The sequence below is a fragment of the Eutrigla gurnardus genome (genome assembly GCF_963514095.1).
Source record: "Eutrigla gurnardus genome assembly, chromosome: 14".
Lineage (NCBI taxonomy): Eukaryota > Metazoa > Chordata > Actinopteri > Perciformes > Triglidae > Eutrigla > Eutrigla gurnardus.
The window spans coordinates 8,699,914-8,725,103 of NC_139937.1; the positions used below are offsets into that span (position 1 = coordinate 8,699,914).

At 41.8% G+C, this 25,190-nt stretch overlaps 1 protein-coding gene across 3 annotated transcripts in view; it reads left to right on the forward strand.

Moving 5' to 3' along the window:
* Window positions 1–25,190, forward strand: part of LOC311023901 (uncharacterized protein) — a 92,718-nt gene that overhangs the window by 55,664 nt on the left and 11,864 nt on the right. For all 3 annotated transcript variants that reach the window (XR_014598256.1, XM_084026011.1, XM_084026012.1), the window contains one exon: window positions 18,268–18,330. Coding sequence is in view for 2 of the 3 variants with exons in the window: in XM_084026011.1 (XP_083882137.1) it covers window positions 18,268–18,330 (63 nt within the window). In the remaining variant the exon portion in view is untranslated. The remainder of the gene's footprint in view (window positions 1–18,267; window positions 18,331–25,190) is intronic.

Here is a 25,190-nt window from a genome sequence, read left to right on the forward strand (position 1 = left end):
CTGGCTTTTTTCTTTTTGTTTTGCAATGAATGAGCGCATTATCTTTTTCATCCTTCAGGGGGGCCCCATGTGGGGTCCCTGCAGGTGAAAGTGCTTCTCCATGAAAATAAATCCTACTGGGTAAACAAAACAAATGCAAAGTGGCTTACGGACATTTTCAAACAAATCCATATTTGCTACTATCATTTGCAAGTGTATATTCCACAGAAGTTACCCAACCAGTACAATTCAATAAAAAATATTCAAATCATCTGCTTGTTTTCTTCTGGCATCTTGTGGCAACAGGGCTACACAGCGTACACTGACAAAAATCAGTTGTCAATTATGACGAATCAATTACGTTCTCCTGCAGCCACAGACAATACAGGTCTAATTTGTCTTGGCCTAGAGCTTGTGAGCACAAATACCTGACCAGCAGGCCATGCCGTCTCTGTGTATGTGTTTGTGTGATTGTGCAGATAAACCCATGCCTGTGTGTGTGTGTGTGTGTGTGTGTGTGTGTGTGTTTTTTCTGCCCAGCTCTCTTTGCTTATGCCTTCTCATTATGGGGCTAATTAAGGACAGGAGACAGGAGGTGAGTTGGTGTGTACCAGTCTACACTAATCTGCATGATGTACCACAGTGATATGATGTGAAAAACAGAGGATATGGCACAGTGTGTTTGTTCTACCTGCATCCTTCCTCTCTCTTTTAACAGTTAGAAAAAGGATGCCAGAAAAAAAAAAAGAGAAGCTAAGTTGTGTGGCAAAAATATCAAGACAAAAAGTTTAACCTCCAATTACATTACTGGGTCCCTCATTTTTGTTGATCCCATTATTCCCTTTCAGTATGCTCATGAATTCCCGAAGGCATGTTACTAATATCATATTCATCCAGAACAATTGAAATAAGTGCTTGCACCTCTTTGCCCTGCTGTAAACATTCACTTGTGCCCTCTTTAAACTTTCTTCCAGTCTATTTAAAGGGCAGACGCTAGTAAAACTAACCAGCTGTCTGCTCTCTTTCTTTCTCTCTGTAAACTTAGCCAGCTGTCTGCCCCCCACTTGTGACCTTGTTTTGATGAACACTGTGTGTGTGTGTGTGTGTGCACAAACCTATGTGCGTATGTGCATACATGTCAATGGGCTTTCAGTGCGACCCTTGACCTTTTGTGACTGACAGGCTATATCTAGCCACCCTGCCTCTCGCTCTTGGTCTCGTCTCCTTTTCTCCCCTCTGTTTCCTGACTGATAGCCTGTCAGTGGGACAAGCGCTTAGTCTAGGATATTATGTGTGTGTGTGTGTGTGTGTGTGTGTGAGGGTGGGTGAGTGCCAGTGAGACAGGGGGAGAAACAGAGCATGTTCAAGTGTGTGTTTGTGCATAGGTGAAGGTGTGGGCACAAGCTAAGGGGGTCACAGAGGAAGACACTGTCCAGACGTTTCAAAAATAACAACCCATATAGTTTTGAAGCTGTGTGTGCGCATGCATTTGTGGACTGGTGTGTGTGTGCGCGTGCATTTGTGGACTAGTGTGTGTGCGCGTGCATTTGTGGACGGCTGTGTGTGTGTGCATGCATTTGTGGACTGGTGTGTGTGTGTGTGTGTGTGCGTGCGCAGAGTATCTGCTAATTATTTAGTCAGGCTTTGACCTTTGCCCCCCTCATTTGACCTCCCACATCCTGTTCAACTGGAGGGAAGATGGACACACATTCATACATATGCACACCCACACACACTCATACACACTCTGGTGTTTGAGGGGTTTGTGTTTGTGTGGGCTGGGAGTAAATTCAGAGGTTTAACAGTTTCACCAATAAGAGTGGTTCAGGTTAGAACAAAAGGACTGGCCTATCAAGGAATGTGCACCAAATTGATCAAACATGCCTCAGATATACTATTGACACAAATAATAAGTAGAGGCATCTGGTATCCTACTTTATAGTTTTCAATCCAGGGAAGCAGAATTCCCGGGAATGCACATCCAAACTATTTCCTGTTTCACTGGGAAATATAATCACGGGAAGACGGTAAAAAAACCTAGCGTACTCGAAAAAAAGAGTACATACACAATAAAGAATAAAGACTCTTAGCTTTACAGAATATGCGTATTACTACAATGAAAAATAGCCAAATGTCACTTCCATTAAGCTGTTCTGTACTCATATTCCTTGCAGCTAAGTCCAAGCTGCCTATTTTGTTATCAATCAATCAATTCATTTGTGACATAAAATCATACAACGTCATCCCATCAGCTCAACTTGTGCCTTGGAGATTGGCGGACTGTGGTGGGTCAGGCCAAAAAGATTTATGTTCAAAATGAATCGCGGATGGGTTGTAGATGAATGAAATGATACACCATTAATGAGAAAAATATGAATTGCGTTACAATCTCCAAAATGTGAACATAGCAGCTGTCTGCTGCTGCTCCGAAGCAGACGGCTGAGAGACTGTGTGTGTGTGTTTACGCACTGGGAACAGCAGAGCAAAGCTGAACTCTGTTTCCTCTGTCTAGTTTATGCATTATTCATCATGCCGCCTCCTCCCCTTCACGCCAGAGTCTCCACTCCGCCACATCCGCACACAGAAGCAGCACCAGCCAAGTCTCTGTGAAACATATGACTCATTTTAATGTCGACTAACATAAAAGGTGTTCTTTTGCAAAATAATTATCAATGCCATTAAAGCGTTCAACTTGGGAACCCATAGGCATATTTCTCTTTGTTGTATTTAGTGTTGCTTGAAATATGTACAATAAGGTTCAGCGACTGGAGCTGAAGTTGTACCTTATAAACAAGTCAAGGTGCCAGGATAGTTTCTGCTCCCAGGAATAAAAGAGGTCTCACTTGAACAAGATGAATCCCTATTATAGCCCATATTTCAACAGGTATCCCCTGCACATCTGTTTATATTCATTTTATATAATGTCATCAATGGGGCTTTAACAGGGCAAACATAAAGAATGCAGAGATAAAAGTAGAGAGAGAGAGAGAGCGAGAGAGAGAGAGAGACAGCCACACACAGTGTCAGAAATGGAGAACGAAGTTCAACTGTGATTGAAGGTATTTTTTTTACTACTGCCAATAGCATTGCCGTTTATTGATTACTGGATGGACCAGGCTTTTGTTCATTCAAGAAAATTACCCCAAATGATAAAAAAAAAAAAATATTGCCTTGGCAACCAAGGTCCCTTCCCTGCCAATACAATAAAGGAGAAGAAAACAGCAGGTCTGGTCCTCGTTCTTTCCCTGCTGGATTACATTACTTCATTCTTTTGTGATAACATCTAGCCAGTCCTTTATATTAGGCCTCATTATGCCTGTCACAGCTTTGTATACGCCTCTGCATACTGGGCAGTAGCACTAGTCTATGGAGGATCCAGTTTGTTATGTCCATATACTGTATGTCCATTTGTGGTATGTCAGAATTTATGTGTAAAAGAAGGATGTATAATTGTCAGTATCTTTTTTTTTTACTACATTAATGACTGACAATTACTTCTTATCTCATCTCTCAGATACATCGTTTCCAAACCCCGAGACCTTTGCCTGTGCAACTGTAGCCACTGATGATGAATCAACAATAGAGACATAAGCGTTGATGTTGCATTGCCATCACATGATCACTGTAAATATCCCAAAAGGCGTAGCAGCAAATATCATCGCGAGAGGCTTGAAAATAAAACATAAATAAAAGAATGTATCGGCGTATGGTGACATTTATTTCCCTTCTATTCCCAAGGTATCAAACATTGAAACACACAGTAAAACAAAGCGCAGCAGTATAGAAAACAAAGTAAAAACAATAAAAAATACTGCAGTGAAGTGGAATTAAATAAAAACACTTGAAAGCGCAGACTCAATTATGGTCAGACTTGAGTTTAGTTGGAGGGGAAAACTTTGTTTTTAACCGCCGGGGTTGGGTGAATGGGTTGACTTGGTGCACGGGTGAGATATTTGTCTGGACAGTGCGTGCGCGAGCGTGCGGGTGCGTTTGTGTGTGGATGTTAACGGATGTCTGTGTATGTAAGCCACACAGCCCCTATCCGTAATTCCAGGGTGAACTTAGACTTCCTGCTCTTTCAAGTCTGCGTTTCAACACAGACTGACACGAGACGTTTCTAAATGAGTCATCTCTCTCAGTCACTTCTCACTCATTCTCCCTTATGGAGATGTTTATTGTCCTTATAACATCCTTCTATAGGATACAGCATATTTAGCATCTACAGCAAATTCCAACAATCATTTGGCCAATAATAAAGCATATCTTATAGCAGTAATTTTGATGGTGTACCTTTTGGTTTGTAGAAAGTCCAAAAGGTACACCATCAAGGTTGGATCTTTGTGCATACATTGTATGTTTTTTGATACTACCAACCAGAGTTGCTCAAGTGAAAGACATTCAAATACTACCCACAAGGGGCTTTATATCCTACTGTCAACCATAAGGCATTGATTATTATTGTTTCTTTGTTCAGTAACCACTTATCTCTGGGTAGTTTCCCATGCCACTTTACCTATAAAAGAGAACTGTAGTACGTCTTTATATTGAATATACTGTCAGCCGCCCACATGGGCCGTTCCCTAAGTTCCCAAAGGTGTTAGTTGTCAAGCCTTCAGCTGTGCGCTTGTTCAATGTCACCTCACACCAGACTTGACCCTGGTGGCTTTTCACCTTTTGAAGGGTGAACTTTGACCTCTGGAGAAATGACCCTTGATCTTAACAGGTCTTAATGGTGCGGAGAGGACTGCTGGTGACAGGAGACAGATGGAAACACACATACATGTAAAGGCAGATACACATGTGCTGGTGGGCAGACATCGAGACACGCTAATAGAGTGGAAGGCTTTGCTCTGCAGGCCTGAGGAGTGACGGGAGAACCATGGGGACACGCGCAAACACACACACACACACACACACACAGCTCGGCTTACACAGGAAACTGCTGAGACATGCAGGTCATGTCTGTGTCCGTGTTTATGGACCGAGCAGACCAGCACATACACACTCACTATGTGCAATCAATTGTCTTCGCTGTGGTGCTGTTGGACAAATATTTCCCTAAAACAATGTTGTCTGCTTGACAAAGTGGGAGCTGGTTTTGTCTACCCAGGACCACAGGTCAGCTTGACTTTGTTTTATGGCTGTTGTTTGAGAACATGTATGCAAGTGTGCACAAACTCCTGAAGCGTACGCATGAATACTGCACATGCACACGCCTGCACCTACAGTAATTGAGTTTTCTGAAGGTTAAACTGGACACAAACTAATCTGTTTTGGCCTCCAAGGACCACCCGCTCCTAAAATAATGAGCCTCGTGGTTTACCCTTTACTAAACCTCCCCAGTAGACCACAGATGGCCTTTCAATTACCAAGCTAAAACATGCAGAATGGCAATGCATGGCATTATCAATGACCATGCAACACGGATCACATTCTCAGCTCTCTCTCTCTCTCTCTCACACGCACACACACACACAGATAGGTAGATATGCTAAGGCACATATGCAGATAAACACACAACCATATGGTGTATGTACACACACTTGCATGTGTGGACACGCACCCGTAGAGCCAGGTTACTTTGCCTGTTTGCTTAGCAAGCAATCTTTGCTGGGGTCACCACTCCTCAGTCCTGCAGTACACAGATCTATAAAGCCAGCCCTCTGGGTCCCAGTCGAGCTTAAGTATTTTTAGAGTGATCTCTAGTTAATTTCTGTGATACTGCTTACTGGTTCACATTCTACCGGAGGCTTCCGAACTAAGAACTAAGAACTAAGAACTAAGAACTTAGAATGACTGTGAGGTTTTTGGATTCTGAAACTATCAAAATCAGGCCCTTTACCCTCTGATTTGCCACAACAACTCTTCAACACTCAATATGCTAAGTTAGATGGGACATTAAGAATATTCAAAGTAAGAAAAAGGACCTTTGAGAAGTTCAAATTTGCCAGTGGTGAATGAAAAGAGTGAGAGAGGACAATGACTGGAAGGGTCCTTTCTGCACTGGAAGATCACATTACTACAATATTACTAAACACAGAAACATCGTCCCATGGATATTTTCACAATAATATACTATAATATAATTAGCAAATAATTATACTTACAGTCGGAGGTCAAAATCTGATGCTTTGTCACTGCAATACAGAACACAATGCTCCATAGCATACTTTTTGAATCGATCAAAAAGTTATCTGAAATGCTCAACTACATTAATTGAGATTGTCCTACACACTTGCACACTGACGACAACACACTGCCACGCAGGTCTGACCACATTTCTGTATCTGCAATGTCTAACCAAGGACAGCTGGAGACTTTGACACTTCTAAACATCAGTGGTCGACCTGTGCTTCCTGCTGCGCTTCAGCCCACAGAGGGAAATCAGAGGTCAGGGATTGCAGCAGTGTTCCTCAGGACTCATGCAGTAGCTCACTTACCTACTCTACTGAAATTGTATGTACTTATTTTTAGGATCAAAATGTTCTCAGTTTCAGTTTTTGTTTAACCAGGCAAGTCACCATCCCTTTCAAGCGTTGGAATATTCAAATCTTCACTCCCGTAACATTTTCTCTGATAGAGCAACATTACTTACCATACAGCTTGAAATGTTCTCCTTTTCCTTACTTGTGAAATGCCAATCACCTGCTATTACTGGACATAGTGCATGCTTATTTGTTGCTTCTCGCTGTGGGTAATTAAGGATCTGTTAATTATTTAATGGGTGAGTTGACCAATAACCAACATTTTTCATTATTTATTTTGAAAGAAACATAACTGAACGTGCTTATCCAATATTTATAGAATGTATGCTAACAGAAAGAGAAACACATCATGATGGGGGACCTCTCTAATATTTACATCAGTGTGACAGCTCAACGTTACTTTTGGATGCTTTAATGTTTGCTTAAATTTGTCTTTTTTTTTAAAAATAGGATCATGGTGTGACATGATGAGATGAGAAAGTTGTGAGAAGCTATATGTATGCAAGTCCTACTGTTTATGAATATATAATTCTCTATTGATATGCTAAAAAGACATTTGGGATTGGGGTTTTAAAGGCAGATATCCAACAGGGAGTTGTGGGCTAGCAGAGGGTAGCTGCATAATCAGCTCCACCATCAGCTAACTGATGTTCTGCATAATAGAGATGGGATTTCTGGGTCAGCGTGTGCATGTGTCTGTGTATGCGGCGCGTGTGTGGCGGTGGTGGTAGTGGGGGTTTGTCCTTTTATCTGCATGGATATATGCATGTCTGCATGTGTCCTATCTGCATGTGTATGCATGTGTGCAGTCTACGTCTGTATGCTAATCTGTGTGTGTGTGTGTGTGTGTCAGGGGCTGTGACCTCTTTCCCCATGGGGAGAACGGTCCCTGTCTCATTAGGGAAGAGAGACTGAGTGAGACAGACATATAGACGGACGGGCAGGAAGGAACAAAAAACACAGAAGATGGAGGGGAAAAGAAACACAGGGAGCAGCAGTGGAAGACAGGCATCGAATGCATTAGAGGGTCAAAGGTCGCTTATCCATTACAGCAATGAGCAGGAAGGGCCATGGCAAAGGAGATGGGTGAAGTTTTCTGATTCACACGGAAAAACCCACCATGCACACGCATTTCCCACTTCCCTCCGTGGGGTATATGTCACAATCCAGACTTGACTGTGGTTTAATTGAATCAAGAGGCAATGTGTGGGTGTTTGAGGTTTAGGAAAAAAGGAGCAGAATGGGGTGTGGTGGTGGATGGCAAGAGTATGCGTGTGTGCTTATAGAGGCAGAAAATCAGTTGTTGGGGTCCATGTGCATTTAAGTGCACCCAGGGCTCTCTGTGGGTGTGTGTGTACCTGTGGCTCTGTGTGTGGATGTTTGATCAATCAGATCTCAAGATCCCGCCTGCATGGCTATAGTGACACAGAAGGCAGGATGACATGTCTTTTAAGTTACGTTTTTTTTTTCTTTTTCTTCAGTCAGAGCAAGGTTTATGTAAGAACAGAAAGAGGAGGAGGGAGCAGGGAAGGAACTATAAGAGCAGTTATAAGTCTGAGGAAATCAAAGGGCAAAAATGTAGCTCTGGTTATTGTACATACCATATTCAAGTCATTAAAGGATATTGAAATCACACTCTGTAGGAGAAAGAAACAGGAATGGAGGGGGTGAGAGAGACACAGAGGTTGACTGATGGAGAAATGCTGAGTGAATGTCATGATAATCCCGGAAAAAAAAGAAAGAAAGAAGAAAAGCAGTGAAGTACAAAGCGACCACAACTGAAGCCCTAAACCTCAATGAAGCCCACCACCTTATGATTACAGAGCGGTGCGGTTTATCTGGCAGGAGGTTCTTATACTTATTACAGTCATAATCTAAACTCCTCCTGTGTTCATGTTACAACACTTAGGCCTCCACATGACTAAAAGATCAGGTTCTTTAACCCTTTGTGGCACAGATCTGACTTTTCCCCAAAAAAATCTCACACTCGATAAGTGTTCGACACTGTACACACTGTCACAAGGCTTTTAAAGTGCTTCTTATGTTGCTGAGCTGGAGACATTTACGCTGCCTCTTTGAATGCAGACGTTGCACTGTTAGATCGCTACAAATGCACATTGTGGACGTGTATTGCCTCTTAGAAGGCGTTAAGGGGTTAAGGAGGAGAGTAAGATCGATGGGCATGGAGAGAAGAAACGACGGAGAAACAGCCAAAGTGAAGCAGAGCGTTGGACCGAGCAACAGACAGACAGCATAGACTGGGATAGAGTGAGAGTCAGAGACAGGAAAAAAAGAGAGGGAGAGAATTAAAGCGACCACAACAGAAGCCCAAAGCCCACTAAGTCCCCTTCTCCTCATGATGGTGGGGTGTGGTGTTGGGGAGCTGGCACAACTTCCTACAGTACAGCTCCCCTTTCGAAACATCTCATATATACACCCAGTCAGAGACAAAGTCACAGCTAACCACATCACAACGTGATGCATGTGTGTGTGTGTGTGTGTGTGTGCTGCCAGGCTTACATAAAGCATATGCTGCCTGAGCGTGTCAGAGCTATCTCTTGATCTCATCTGTCTTTTTATTGCCTAATCCCTGCCTCCTTGTCCCCCCCTTCCTCTTTACAGTCTATACCCCCCCTCCCCCTTTTCTCTTCTTCCTCTTCTCCCTTCACCCCCAAACACCCCTCTCCAGCTTTTTCCTCAAGGTTTTGAATATAACCTAAGTTGCTCTGGCAACATAGGATCCTTTCCATTCATGCCAATAAAGGTTTCCCCTTTTATACCCTCGCACACATCTGTCCGTCTCTCTGGGTTTGATGTGAGCCTTTTTCGTATTGAACCTTTCAAAGTGTTCCCCCTTGCCATAGATGAGTTTCAGATAGTAGCCAAGCCACCATATGGGTCATTCATTGCACTTTCCCAACGGGTTGAGAGTGAGATGATGCTGTGCTCATGAATGTTTCATCCTGGTTTACATAACAGTGGCTCAGCTCTTTGGTAGCGCACACTGAATGTGTGATTCGGTAACGCTGTCTGTTCCACTCGCCCTCATCGCACCCTGTGTCTGTCTGTCAGTCTACCGTTCTCTGTCCCTTTACATTTGCCACTTTCTGTCTCATTTTGGGAAAATAACAGCATGCAATTGAGTAATATCATCATCATAACACTGCACAACCTCTCTAATTTTTTTCCCTCCCAATTCCAACTTGCCTAATTGGCATGGCAGGTTACATTTGTGCTAAAGCATTCACAAAAGGAAGTTGTAGATAAAGGAATAAAATGAAGAAGTGAAATATGCAATACGATAAAACAAATGAATAATTATCTGTATATATGCAGGGAAACGTACTTATTGTAAGTCGATTTGGACAAGAGCATCTGCTAAATGTCCTAAATGTAAATGTAATGTAAATGAAACACAATAAAAATTAACTATAGTAACTATTAACATGTATAAATCTGCACCAAAGTACATATAGTGATATACACTGAAGATTGCCTCAATCCTCAAAATCCTCAAGTACATCCAGATAAATGAATCAAGTTCTTAACTCAAATCAAATCAAATATGTGGGAAGAATGCTGAATAGCAGTTGTGCTCAATGCCAAACCCCTAGAAATTGTTTGGCTTGAGATAGAAACGAAAAACTGACTAAGAATCTCCAGCCAGGCTAGAAGCTCTGTGAAAATCTACTTAGCAGCAGCTAAATGCTCACACTGGCAATGCTAGCATGCTAATGTTCAGCAGGTATAATGTTTACCATGTTTAGCATTGTCATTTAGGGTGTTACCATGCAAAGCAACACAAGTAAAGCTTGTGTGAATGCCATTTGTTTTTAATGTATTGCTCATAAACCAAAGTATTGGACAGTTAAGATCTTATCTTCATCAAGGCATTTCACTGAAAACCAACCTCATGGTGGAACAAGGGGAAAAGCTGGGGCTAAAGATATGAATTGGTGAAAAATGACGATTCTCACCAAGAAAACAATCACTTCAAACCAATTTAATTTAAATTCAAAGTCTAAAAACTTCCATGGCACAGGTAACAAAGACGCCGTGTGCACATAACACTCAACTGCTAGAGTTTCTACACCAACTTATAGTGTAAATCTCTACTGTATAGCAGCAAGACAGCTAAGTGCAGGTTCACTGATGATTTGTCTTCTTCCCGTCTTGCCTCGAGGCAGCAGGAGACAAAGTGAGTTTCTGCCCTGCATGTCCATGTTCCCCCCAAAGAAGAAAACGCTATTCATTTTTTTTTTTTTTGGCAAGGTCATAAAGTCTGGAGTAAGTTATTTACAGCTTTGGTGAAATTGTATTCTTATTTGGATTGTGAATAAGAAATACTGTATACGTGTTTTCTTTCTCCAGCCTGTTATATTGTGGCGTAATCCGAATTTGCAGACTGCTGTGTTAACTGTTCTACTCTTATGCTCTAGTTCTATTGGTTCCTGCAATCCTGTATGAAGCGAAGAGTCATGTTGCTTTGAGCAACTTAGCTTTTATGTTTTTGCCTGCACAATAACTAAAGTTAACAATTTTGTAACTTCCTTGCGTGAGTCTGTCCGAGATTCAAATCACAACAAACATCTAAATTAGCTCGAGTTCAAACTTTCAAACTTTCCTGCTTCTCAGGGCCAGATTTATGGACATCAATGCGCAGCACAAATTTCATTCAATTTGTGCACAAAATCTGCCTTCAATTAGAGTCCAATTCACAAAGGCAGCAGATAATTACACAATCAGTAAAAGGTGCTGCCTTCAAGGCTCATTCTGTGAGGGAATCAGGATCGACCTTTTTGCAGGAACGTCCCCGACTTCAGTTAACATGAACCGAGAAATTAGAGTTTTGTGAAACATTTCCGAACGACCCTGCATGTGCGATGAGTCAGATAAAGGGGGTAAAGTCGAGTTGAAATGAAACATGCCTTTTTTTAACCATTTAACCTCTGTATCTCTATATTATGCTACATTCTATGCCTGCCTACCTTTTAGCGGTTGAATCAAATGCAAAGGGATTGATTGAAATCCCTCTTGTACATCTAATATTCTGTTTCACTGGGGAATATGTCACAGTACAGATGGTAAAGACTATTTTATATCCATATCACTGGGACTTTAATAGCCGTTTATACACATCTAATAATTTTTTTGTCTGAGTCATGAAACCCCATCCATAGTTGGTATTTTTTAAAGGACATGAATCCAAACAGAATCTACTGCAACTTATTGTGAATACACTATGCATGGGACGGTGTGTCTCCTTGAATTGTATTTGCAGTGAGCGAGTACTCCATCAGCTGTGGTCCAACACCAGCTCCCAAATCTGCCATTATGTGTTTGCTGTGTTAAGTAAGGACAAAGATACGTATGAGTCAGGTCCTCTTCGAGCCAAGTCCCTCTCGCCACCCATAAACACGAAAATAGTTCAAGTGTTTCCATGCTGGTTCAAATGGCTATTTCTAGATCGGTCCTGGTTGAAACCAGATTTCCTTCTCCTCTATACGTAGCCGCCACCACCACTACTGTGTTTGTCAGGTTCTTTTCGCCATTTATAAACGTGGTGTTGAGCAGACAGTCACTCATAAATGTCAGCATATGCCTCCACCCGTTGGCAGATATATATAAGCAGGGGCTCTCAACATCTCTTTAACGTCCAGTGAATATAGTTTTGCTCCCACCATGACACAGGGTCATGAAAAGATATTGCGACCCATATGAACAAAGCAATAAGAATCCTTCATATATTCCCTGTCATGTCATCTCATATTTCACTCTCTTGTCTCTTGGTCAGTGTCCTCTGACGTACTCTCCGTCTAGGTGTTTGGAGTGGGGATAACTGTGTATGAGTCAGGTCTTCTGGTGTGTTTTGTTGAGATTTTGTCTCTTTCACTCTCTGTCAGGTCCTCTCGGCCATTTAGTAGACTGTGAAGCTGACAGACGATGCCCATGAATGATGAATGATGACTGGAGGTCTGTCTGCTGCCAACAGAATGCATAATACAGCACAGATACAGCGATTCCAGTCCTCTGCACCAGCCACATGGTGCTCTTACTGTATCACAGATCTGCTCTGGGCAGATCTGCCAATGATCCACTTAAAGTGGAAAGGCACTGAACACAGAATTCAGGCATGTTTTTCCTACCTAGAATCCTAAATGGAGAAGAAGCTAGCAAGAGTTGGTTGCGCCTGTGAATCACTGTCAAATTGAAGTAGTGAAAGATCTTCAGTGTGAACTTACTTGGTCGTAGACCTTATATGATGCATATATATATATAACGTAGGTGCCCTTTAATCATACTTTAAAGTTTGAAAAGTGGGGGGGTGGTGGTGGGCCAAGAAAAGAAAAAGTTTGAAAAAAAGTTGGTAACAAGCAAATATAATAAGAATGAAAGACTCATCTCATTTCATGATATATTTCTCAATATATCTTGGAGACCTTTCAAGGAAGATGTGGGAGTGCATCTTTTCCTGCATACATTATGTCTGTATGTGTTGTGGATTGGGCCCAAGACACATCTGCAGCACATGGACATGTTTACACGCCTGCATGTCCGTGCATATCTGATTGTGGTGGCTTAGTTATACCCGGAGTGTACAGCAACGTCTCTGTGCCTGTAATTGCATGCATGCATGTGCTGCAGATGCCTGTACTGTAGATGTCTGTGTCCCAGTATAGAAGCATTTGCAGTTATGTCGGTGTGTGTGTGTGTGTGTGTGTGTGTGTGTCTCTGTCTGTCTGTGTGTTCCTACTGTAGTATGTAGGTCACCAATATATTCCTGATGAGGTCTAGTCCTCTGGAGAACTCGACAGATATGAGGGCCTAAATTAGATACTATTATCTGTCTCTCTCTCTCTGTGTGTGTGTGTGTGAGAGAGAGAGAGAGAGTGAACTAGACACCATTATCAGACAAGAGCCTCACAGGCATGCGTGTTCAATTTTGTGCACATGCATGCTTTTACATGTAAAGAGCAGTATCATGAGTGTGTTTGTCCGTCTTTGTGCGTAGGTGTTAAATTGCATGCTATTTCCAACATAATGTAATTTGTGTGTGTGTGTGTGTGTGAGTGTGAAAATGACACACTGGTATCATCTGATAGGCTGCCTCTTACCACTGACCTGAGACTGTAAACCTCAACCCTCCGTTTTAACGACTGTTGGCTCAGAAAGCCTGTCCATATTGCTGCTACAGAGCCAAACTACTAATAAGCCTCAAGCTCCACTCCAAGAAAACTAGGTGGCAATTGGCACAGCAGTGGCTGTGTGTTCAGGTGTTGCCAAAAGCAGGAAACGCATATAACATCCATAAGGGTTTGTTTTTCTAGCATGAGGGTTGGAAAAAGATGATTTCATAACGTGTAAAATCTGCTAAATGCAGTGCTTTCCTTGCTTTGAAATGAATTAAAAATGGGTTTTTGGAAGAAGTCAGGGCGGCTGAATGTTTTCACAGACATGCTTTTGGACTGTGTCAATCACACGCCGAATTATTCCATGCATAGCTTCTTTTATTAAGCACTTTTGTGTGGCTAAAAAAAACCAAGGGCAATGATAATGAGGTATTAAGCGTACAAAATATTGCATCTTCTGTCACTTCCTCAATTAAAAAAAATGTGGCTTTCAGCATGACTGCTGATCTCCGACAGTTTTGAAACATTACATGTAATTCCCCTTTATTGCGGGATGTCTACATTTCCAGCCGCCCTACGGCTCGTAAGTCACAGGGACAATGCCACATGCAGTCAATCTGTCAGACCAATTTGGAATTTTGCCAGAGCTCAGCCCCAAAAGTTACACTGAACCTGCAAGAAACGAACAGGGGAGCGAGAATGTCTACCTTTGAAAAGCTTCATGCTTTGACCAAATCATATGCTGTCACTCCTAAGCTTTAGAAGGCCTGCACTTTTCATCAAAGCTCTTGATGGCTACCTTTCACAGTACTGTCGAATACACCCTCAAAAGCTTCCCTCCCTCCTTCCCTCCCTTCCAAATCTCTTTCTTCTTCCCTCCAATGTCGGCTACCCCTCTTCCCTGCCACTCCTTCCCCCTCCCTCAATCCCTCCATTCCCCTTGTCCTTAATCCCTCCATCCCTCCCTCCTCAATCAAACCCTCAAATCCCTCTAGGTTTTTTCTTCTTTCTCTGTGCATGCGTGACTTCAGTACTGTCAAGGTAGATGAAACATGAGGAATTCAGATTCATCACAGTCATAACCTGCCGTGATAATAATCCACTACTATTCTTCCCATGTGGCGGTAGGCCGATGTTACTGGCCTTTTCGGGATTTATTTGCATATTTGTTTCCCCTTTGTTTCGTTTGATGAATTATTTACCATGGAATGAAATGACAGCAGAGATCACTGATGATTGCTGTCGCGGGTGGATGGGTGTCTTTCTCCTCTTTGTAATTATTCCCTTTTTTCCTGATTTTCAATCAAGTTTTTCCACTCATGTTCCCCCTGTGACAACAGACCGAGAAAAAAAAAAAAAAAAAAAAACACACACACACACATGCATTTTAGCATTTCCAGTGGAACCTTTCCACTGTCTAGCGGGAGCGCAGCTTCCTTTGTTGTTATAATGATTACAGAGTAGGAAACAGCAGGAAAAAGAGGAGAGAAGGGAGAGAGTAGAGATCAAATGGAAAAAAAAAAATACTGTAAACACAAATGTGCTGGGAGGGCCACCACCCACACACACAGGACAAACGGGTGAGAACCCACACACACACACATCCTGCTCTTCATCATCTGACCAATCAAGCGACTCGATTAGCATAAGATAAACTACCACTAATAATTCAGCGGTGCAGTTTGTGATCCTTTTGAGTCAGTGTGAACACAAAGTCAAAAAAATGGGCCTCCAGGAGCCTCCAGGTTCGGATCGCTTACATCATTTGCACACAAAACAATGTCTTACGAGGCGTAATCACAGTGAGTTGTGTCCACATAAGTGCCCGTGATTGTAAGCCTCAGAAACCGCATTCACAGTGTTCACCAGGATACACGCACAACATTACACTACCATGCTGTCCCTGTATTGCCCTATCCAGGAATAACAATGCATAATTCATGTCCCGAAGTCTCGTCTGCAGACAAAAAGTCAGCGTTTGCATTTATTATTTATTGAAAACAGCTCACATGATGAATCCTTTAACAAACAGAGCTTCCAGTAAGCACTGTACCTATTTCTTCTCCTCTCGCTGTTTGTGTTTTGGCATAGATTTAAGTGGGCTCATTAGTCGAGATGAGGATGTAAGGAGAGGAGAGGAATGGCAAGGGGAGAGAGACAGAGAGGGAGAAGGAGAGAGAGAAAGGGGGAGTGAAGGAAGAAATGAGGCCAAAGGATAAAGGAATCATTTTTGTAAAGGTATGAATTAATGAGAAGCTGGTGCATCGCAAGCTAATTAATTTGACAATGAAATGCTTTAGGGACAAAGTTATAACTTTTAGGGCTTAGTATAATTTATATAGTAAAAGTTTACTATTGCTACCCGTTGGTTATTTGAAATGACTTAACTGCATTGCAAAAACCTCGAGGTGGCAATGTATAATAATCTAATCTTTTCTTGTGCTTGATGCAATGCTACTACAAATCCAGCAGAATCAGTAAAGGGAAAGTCCACAGCACACACACACAGACACACTATCGCACACACACTCACTCACACACACTGTCACAGTTACACTTGTTGTTGTGCGGACGGTTTGCCTTGAGAACGAGAAGGCAATTTATCCTGGAACGAAAGGAGCATTTGCCATCCTATGCTAATGCAGTCATCACTTATTCCAGAGTACTTGCATTTTTTCCCCTTCTTCTACTCCACCCCTTCACCATCCATCAATCATCGAAGGCATGAGGTATTATCTTAGCCGAACATTTTATATTCAGTCTCCCCTTAGATATGTGGATGCACACACACACACACAGTCATTTTTGTTAAAAAAAAAAATCAAATCTGGTCCAGCAAAGGTTGAATAATTGATGCTTTATGTTAAAAAAGGAATGAAATAATCATACCCTGTTGGATGTTGGAGGAACATCAAACCCTGAGTTGGAGCTTGGCAGACTGGGCTGAGCGAGGGTAGGGGCCATATGTATTTGGGAAGGCTGCCCTGTGAAATAATAATGAATAGCAAAGAGTTAGAGGATTAGGAGATTTTTGTTCTGCACTGTACCTGACACTTTGTGCATGCCCACCCATGCTTTTTACAGCATGACTAGGTTACACGTATCTTGCATTAATACAGCAGGAATTTCCCTGAAAAATCCTTTGGTTTGGTGGTGCCGGGGGAAACATTCCAGCAGGCCTGCAAAAATGGATAAACGGCTGCAGTAGCAAAATGACGCATTGCTCGCAAGAACTGCTGATCTAATGGGAAGATATTGGTGCCACTCCACAAGCAATGCATCTCAGGGGTGCAAGCGACAGCTTAGCAAGCGAGTGGGACTTCAGTAACAGCAAATTGTTCCATTTCCAAATCAAAAACATTAATTTTGCTTTCCGGGTTTGGTGTTGCTGACGTGTGTATAAAGTTTGAAACAGATAAAATGATGATAGTCCACTTAAATGAAAAGAACATAAAGTTAATTTACTTCTTTTTTTTTTTTTTTTTTTACTTAACCATTTACAAAAGAGTTGAATAAAAACATTTCTGTACCATTATCTGCTGGCAATAAAAGCAGAATAACACACATCGTCATACTACTACAGATGAATGAGTATGCTTAGGGTTCAGTTCTGACCACACACACTTGACTTGGTGGATGGTTCGTAATAAACTATCAACACTCGGCTTTACCGTCTCATAAGCTTGTGGTGATGAAATGGAATAATATCTGCGTGTTTGCTTCTGTAGACCAGTGGGCCTCGTTTTCGTGACTATAAAAGTCAGCCATGAATATATACTGTACATCTCTTAGATGCACACACACGCACACACACTCACACACACACACACACACACACACACACACACACACACACACACACACACACACACACACACACACACACACACACACACACACACACACATCCCTATGCATCATTGCTTCAAATGAAGATAAACTGTTTTTATGTTTAGGACCACCTTTTAAGATTGTCCCCATTTGGGATGCAACAACAGTGCATGATGAATACATTCATTCCGAGCTCCAGTGAGAGCTGTGCAGCCGTGCATCTCCCACCGATATCTTTTCATGATTGTATGAAGGCTGTACAGTATAGATTTTCCCATACAGCAACAGAGGGATATAAATGTTTATTATTATTACTGTTTCAGTTTCCCATTCGCCATCTGCGTTTCCTTGCCCACCACTTCCAATTTGCGTTTAACGAATGATCTCAGGGAATGAGATGTGGTGGGGTCAAGAAGTGCATTTGCTCTCTTTTTTCTCTGCGGGGCATGGAATTAGGATTTTATAGATACTTTGGGGGTACTGTGCATAGGAATAAAGCACACGGTGTGACCAACATGATGAGTTGCTGGAGAGAGGGTGAGGAGGGAGGGTGACTGACAAAAAAGTGTCCTGTAAAATGAAAAAAAGAAAAATGGCAATTTGGAGTCAGAATAGAGAGGCTTATTTGGGGGGTGGATGGCTCCAAATAAGCCCTCTGAATGAGTATATGACTATGTGGTGGACAAAGAGACAAAATGTAAATGAAGTGTCCCCATATTTGGTCCCTCCGTTGCTTTATCCATTAGAACTCTCCCCTCCTCAATCTGAGCCGTCTGACTTGAAATAGTGTTCTACTCAGGGGGGGCTTATTTTTTATTAATTCACTGTTTCCTCTGTTACAGGCCCCCTTCTATGTCGTCCACATTGCAAGAAGACCACCTCACAGGGATTTTCCCCTTCACCAGGTAACCACAAAGGAAGAAAAGAAGCACATTATCCACTTGTACACCCCCCCCCCCCCCCCCCAAACACACGCACAAGCTTTCTGTGCGATACAATGCTGACCACCGGCACAGCGAGAGACACACGCATGCACGCACACACAACATATTATCTTTATGAGGTGTTATACACCAGTGACCACCAACACAGGGTCTCACTGTTCTCTAATCCACACTCAGGCTGAATAGGAATTACACTGTCGGATTAATGGGGACTTTTAATTTGAGTCATTGTGAGTGCCCTTGATAATAGGAGTAGGTGCAGGAAGGAATACTATTGCCTCTGTATGATATTGTTAAATGTGTTACCACCGTACAGTTTCCCTCTGTATGCTCTGCTTCATATGCAAACAAACATCCGCTGCCAACAAATATGGCGGATTAGCCCCTCAAAGACCCAGAATGCAGCATGGCTTGATGTTGATTAGCAAGCCCTGTTATTACTTAATTACTGCTATGTTTTGTTACTTTCACCATGGCGGTTATTAAGGTGAATATACAAGTATAATGACGTTAATCTGCTAAGCGAATTAAGTTAAGTAAGGCTCATGGTAATATATAGAATACGTCAGTACGTAATTCAGGGTCCACGAAGGAGAGTGAAAGAGAGAAAGGAAGGGAAGAGGCCAACAGTCAGGCAGAAACAAAGGGAGAGAGAGGGAGATTGGCCCAAAGAACTTTTGCAGCAGAGTAGGGAAATCTTGTTGAATGGATGAACGGCTGCGTACAGCGAGGGAGAGGGAAAAGAGAGCTGTTTAGTGTTTATCATTCCTGAAGGCAACAATAGAATCCTCGATTTAAGCAGAACCATGGGACAAACAAAGGCAAGCTTACAGAAGTGCACTCTATCTTTCTTTTAGTCGTTCTCTCCTCCGTCTCGCGTCTTTCTTCCGTTCCACAAACCTGACAGCTGTTGTGATTACAGAAGTATTGTATGTTAATTAAATAGAGTTGGATTCATTATATTGTGCACAAGGTCAGTGTGGTGCATTATGATTTCATCTCCCTGGGAACGAGAATACAATAACCAAACCCAAACTCGCAGTGGCTGCTGAGCCGTTTTACTTATTAAAATCGCACCGACAAACCTGCCCTTCAAAAATTGATTGAATTCCATCATTTATATGACTTGTCATTCGGTCTCATTCTGCTTTTGGCTCTACTTCAACTTTGAGAAATAGAGAATCGCTGCTAACTTGAACATACACGCTTACATTAATTCTGTGGATGAACAAAAACATGCACAGGCACACTGTGAATGAATGAATGTTTCTTCATTTTTAAGTTTGCGAAGCCCATTAGTGTGAATAAAATCAGCGTGCTTGTACGACAGCGTTCACACAATTTCATTCCACCTACTCCACAAGAATTTACTATCTTGGGAAGTTTGATTCTAAACAAATGAGCTGCTGCTTCAAAGGCACACTGAATAACAACTTCCACCAATGCAATTATTGTGCAACACAAACAAACACAAGGAATAAAATCTGAGGTAAAATTTAGGCGATTATTACAGATTTAGGCTTCTGAATACCTGTTTCCCTTTTCTTGACACCCCACTGACTCATAAGGCCTCCATTATTTATTTTGGTTGTTGTTTTTTTTGTTTTGCATTCTTCCTTGTTGACAGCTTCCAGCCTCACAGAAAGCAATTACTATCAGCAATGGAAGAGTTATTTACATCTTTTTATACGGGTCTTTTTGAATAAACTATGCATCATGCTATGTTGATATTATCATCATGCAAGATCTGACGATACAGATTTCTGAGGGAGGGAAAAGTGTCACATAAAACAGACTAGATGAGGGAGAAATGCCTTTACATAGGAACAATAAGGTTGACTATCATTAATATTGCATATCCGTAGTCAGTTGATACTTATATTATGAAGAACGGACATTGAAATCATCAGTACAGAACGTTTAATCACATCACTCTGCATTTTTACTTGAGCAAACATCAACACACAGGCTCCGTTCGGTGCAACTTTGATACAAATCAAAATGGACAAATGTATCTTTTGGCAGAATGAAGAAAAAGAAAATAATGAAGTTGTATACAAAGATTCCCAGCTTGCCTAGTATTCGGCCATTCTCTTGCACAAAAGCAAATCCTGGACATTGTAAGAAAGCAAGAATGTCCTCAGAACATTCTTTTAAAAATATACGTGCTGAAAGAAAACATAATTCTAAGAAAATGTAATGTGAGCGTCAAAATATAATGTGCTCTTTTTCATGTGGCTGTGCACATTTGAATACAGCTGCTAAAATTACAATGTTTCACAGTCAGCACGGGATTGGGATGTGCTTCAAAATGGGCAAATTGGGACACCCCTCGTTGATATGGAGATGCGTTTTGGCAGGGAAAATGGCACGCCTCATATATTATGCTAAAAAAATACACGTTTGAAAGGAAAAGTCGGATTCTGTAAGCAGGAAATTGGGGGTAAATTGGCACATCCACCCAGCTTTACATTAATTGTGCTTGTGCTATTGTCAGGGCGTTGCAGGGTGACAGACAGACGGGCGAGGGCTGACACATGTTTTTGGAGGAGTTTAATATTCAAATGCTCCTCATGTGTGAATACAGACACCTGGGGTAATCAGCTGGCTGCGAGTGCGTGGTGTTAGTGACATGCGATGCTGTATTTGCCCATAAGCCTGCCTGTCCCTGCCTGTCTGTGGTGTCAGGTACACTGGCACACTGTCATGTTTGCTGACTGATTAAGAACCATCCTGATACAAGAAATAAACATACTAGATACATTTTTTATATATATAAAATAGCTTTAAATTATGTAGGCATGGCATTTATTTCTGTTTAAGCTTTTGGTACGGCTGATCTCAATGCTATTAAAAATTCATTCACTGGTAATACCCTCCCACTCGCCCCTTTCCATCTCCCTTCCCCTGTCTCCCTCTGTAGTGCACTCGTTTTCTCAATGGTATCTCCGTCTCTTTGTGTCAGTTCACTTCATTTTATTGGCACGGGGTGTGATTCACTGTCTCCATCTCTCTTTGTTCAGCTTTTTTTCCTCCCTCCTCTCCTTTCATTCCTGCGTCTCTATCCTTCTCTCGCTTCTCTCCAAAAAAAATCTGGCACGGAATCGAGACAGGAGAGTGCCTGCTGTTTCTCTGACACACTCTTCCTTTTCTCAAATCAAAACCGACTGAGGCAAAATCTTGTTATTACCTGAACCGTGTGTCTTTTTCATTCCTGCTGCCGCTCAGCCTGTCTTTTGCTACAGTTTTATGAAATTCAACACTATTGAGAAAGAAACCGAGGATAGCTGGTCAGTCAGAGGAACGGGTGAACGTCGGATTTCGGAAGGGAATCGCTGCATAAATAAAGCTGAAGAAAATAAATTCTGAAGTGTGGGATGGACGGCTGTCCGGGTGGTGGGTGCATATGTTCACCCCCCCCCCCCCCCCCCCAGACACACACACACACACACACCGTCCCATCGTGTGGGGTGGTGTTGACTGTCTGGCCTGGTTTGTTGTGGTCATATTTATTTATTTATTTATTAAGCAGCCTTTCATCTTAGCAGATAAATAAGCATCGACCACAACGTTTGACTGTGTATGATCTTAGAAAGAGGGAGCTGCTTACAGTCTGCAAATGAACTGTTAGAGTAGAGACGTGGATAGGGGGAGACGGGATGGACGGAGAACCGGGCCGACAGGGAATAAGGGATGATAAGATGAGGATTGCTCGATAAACAAACCCAAACAACTTAAAATAACTGGTTTAAGATAGATAGATATATAGATGGAGGGAGAGAGAGAGAGAGAGAGAGAGAGAGAGAGAGAGAGACAGAGAGACAGAGAGAGAGAAGCGGGGAGGAAGAGAGCAATGATGAAAGAGGCAGCTTTATTATAGTGTCCTAACTTTCTGCAAAGGTGAAAGAGCTGGATGGAGGGATGGAAAGAAAGAAAGAAAGAGAAAGTAGTGATTTTTATAGATAGCAAGCTTCAAAAAAGTGTAGTGACGGATGGATGGATTGAAAAGGATGAAAGAAGTTATAATAAATAGGACAGGCTGAAGAGTTGAAGGAGAGTGGTCCGAAAAAAAAAGCAAGGACGGTCAGTAAACAGCGTGGCTGAGAGTCAAGCAGGCATAAACACTACTAAAGACGGATGAAAAAAGAGGGCGGAACGGCTGCACCGGTGATGGACGATCAGCAATGATGATGGACGAATGATGGATCGGAGGAAGGGAGCGGGCGGGGGAGTTGTAAACAAGTCTGAATAACCTCGTAACAGAGGCAAATCCACAGGAGGAAGTGTGGATGGATGGGAGGTTATTAAGAATAAGTAAGTCGGAGTAAAGTAACCTTGAGGAGGGATGGAGAGACAGAGGACAGGTGAAAGATGGACAGAGAACTTTAGCAACTTCAGATAATGGAAATCAAGTGAGCGAATGAAAGGATGGAGATCACAGAGGCAGAATGAAGATATATATGTTTACAATAGCATTTAAAGGGCTGCAGACTAAAAAGATATATGGAATTTGACTGTGAACACGTTGAAGACGAAAGATTAGAAACCAGGCTCTTTGCTCTCTCAAAATATAAGGATGATTAGGAGCTGCAGGAGGGGTGCCAGTGTGTTCACAAGTGTTTGTCTGTCTTTTTAGTGTCGCTGCGAGGCCGATTCGACTGGGTCAGACTGACACTTTTGTGCATCTTCACCCTGCCAGCGACGGCTCCGCGACATTATCACGAGTCTTGCAGTCTGCACAACAGACCAGATGAACACACTTGACCACTTGTCCACAGGAAAAAGCCATGAAAAGAAACAAGGCAAGGATTGAAATAGCTCCATGAGAGAAATTACCTTTGCAAAAAAAGATTATTTTCCACAACTCGAATGGGACTTATTTACTCAGATGGAATATAGTTGGATGCATGCTATAGAATGGTTCATTTCCAGTCCAATCCAGCTGATATGTCTGGAACAGCTGGTTAAAATCTGCACAGACATACAGTATGGGGGAAAAAGCAAACTCAAAAATAGAAATATTTTGATTTGAAGGGACAAGGGCTTCGTACTTCTGAGCAACCTCTATTATTTCACTCATTGGACAAAAGGTGAAAGTGGTAACTGCCTTATTTCACAGATGTTGCCAGAGGCAATTTTAATATTGCCAAGTTACTTTAAGCTACAGTTCCACAACCATGCATCATTAAACTTAAAATACAGATCCCACACTCTATTTTTAAATCTGTGTAAGAATATTTGTTTTACACGTGTGATTTAAAACCTGAACAGATCTTAGGCTGGGATTAATGAATGAAATGAATTCAGAATTTTTTCCAAAGGACCTCCATTCCCCAGTGGTGGTGGACTAAACAAGGCTCTGCTCTATTCATCCCAGCCTCCCTCACCTGTGCAAATTATTGTGTGTAAACAGGCGGATCACACTAGCTTCATGTGGTTAGCCACTTCCCTAGCTGGGGCAGGGTCTACTCAGGAGAAATAAGCCATTTCCTGTGCACTGGGGAAAAGATATGTCCAACTGTAACCTACTGTAATTCGTTCCAGGTGGTGGGTGAATTTAAAAAAAATCTTTCTAGGGGACGTTCAGTACTCGACAGGAAACACGTTCAGCAATTTAGAGTCCCTTAATGTAAGGGTTGGTTTTGTTTTAAAAAAATATTTTGTTATATGCTTAAATTCTCACTACATCTTGACAGTAATCAATTAATTAATTACTCAAAAAATGAGAGAAAACAGTCTGGTATCTGTGTGTCTGATATCAATGCACAAGGCACCCTTCAATGTCTGTATGAGAGCATCTATTGCTATTAGACATTCAGAGAAAATGCTTTGGATGTGTGATTATAGTATAAAGACTCAAGAAAAAAACACACACAGGGAGGGTGGGTCAAACAAACACGGGACTTTCAACCAGGAGAGCAGTGTTCGAGACCGGTGTTGTCCCAAAGTGTTGTTTTATTTTTTAACCATGATGTTTTACGAAAACCTAATTAAGTGGTTTCATTGCCCACACCTACCTGGTAATCCTGTATCAATATGGCCCATTAAGAGACATGTATTTAGAAACATGTCACACTTGGTTTTAAGTCATACTCAACTAAGGACCCAGTTAGCTCCGTGTCTTGCAAATGTGTAAGTCTGAAGGATGAATGCAAAGCTGAAATAGTTGTTTGAAGAGAAGATTTTTATATAAAAAGAACTGTTGGTAGAAGTCTTGTCAGTCCTCAGCACTTATTTTAGCACTTCAGTTGCATCTCTTGGATACAATGTTTGACGCATGTGCTGTCACCCAGCACCTTCTTTAGATCATCAGAATCTCTGGAAACAGTCTGACTTTGGTTGTAAACACAGCACAGAAGCTGCTTTACCTGGAGTTATGAAACATCCCCTTTCAGCAGCGGATGTAAGTGAATACATTTTCTGCTTTTCTGCTTGTTTATCGTGCTGATCATCTTGGAGATTTTGAAAAAAAAGACACTTTCCTTAATTGGTTTATGTCACATCTCTGAAAAACAATCTATCACTTTGTCACATAATTTGATGTTTTTTAATGAATCGTATTGCAAACTCGGGCAAAATCCTGAATGCTGTTGATCTGATCTGACTTCTAATCTCCATGACAGCCTATTTTGGAGGCTGACTCCTCCTGATCTTCCCTGATATGCATGTTGCACAGCGTAAATATTCTCTGGCAAGCTAAAATAAATATAGATATGGGAGGTTTAAAAATATATGCTCAGGTTTTTTTTTTCAAACAACATTGTAGGAAGCATTGCATTAATTATACACAATTTATCAAATGTTTAACACACATTTAAATA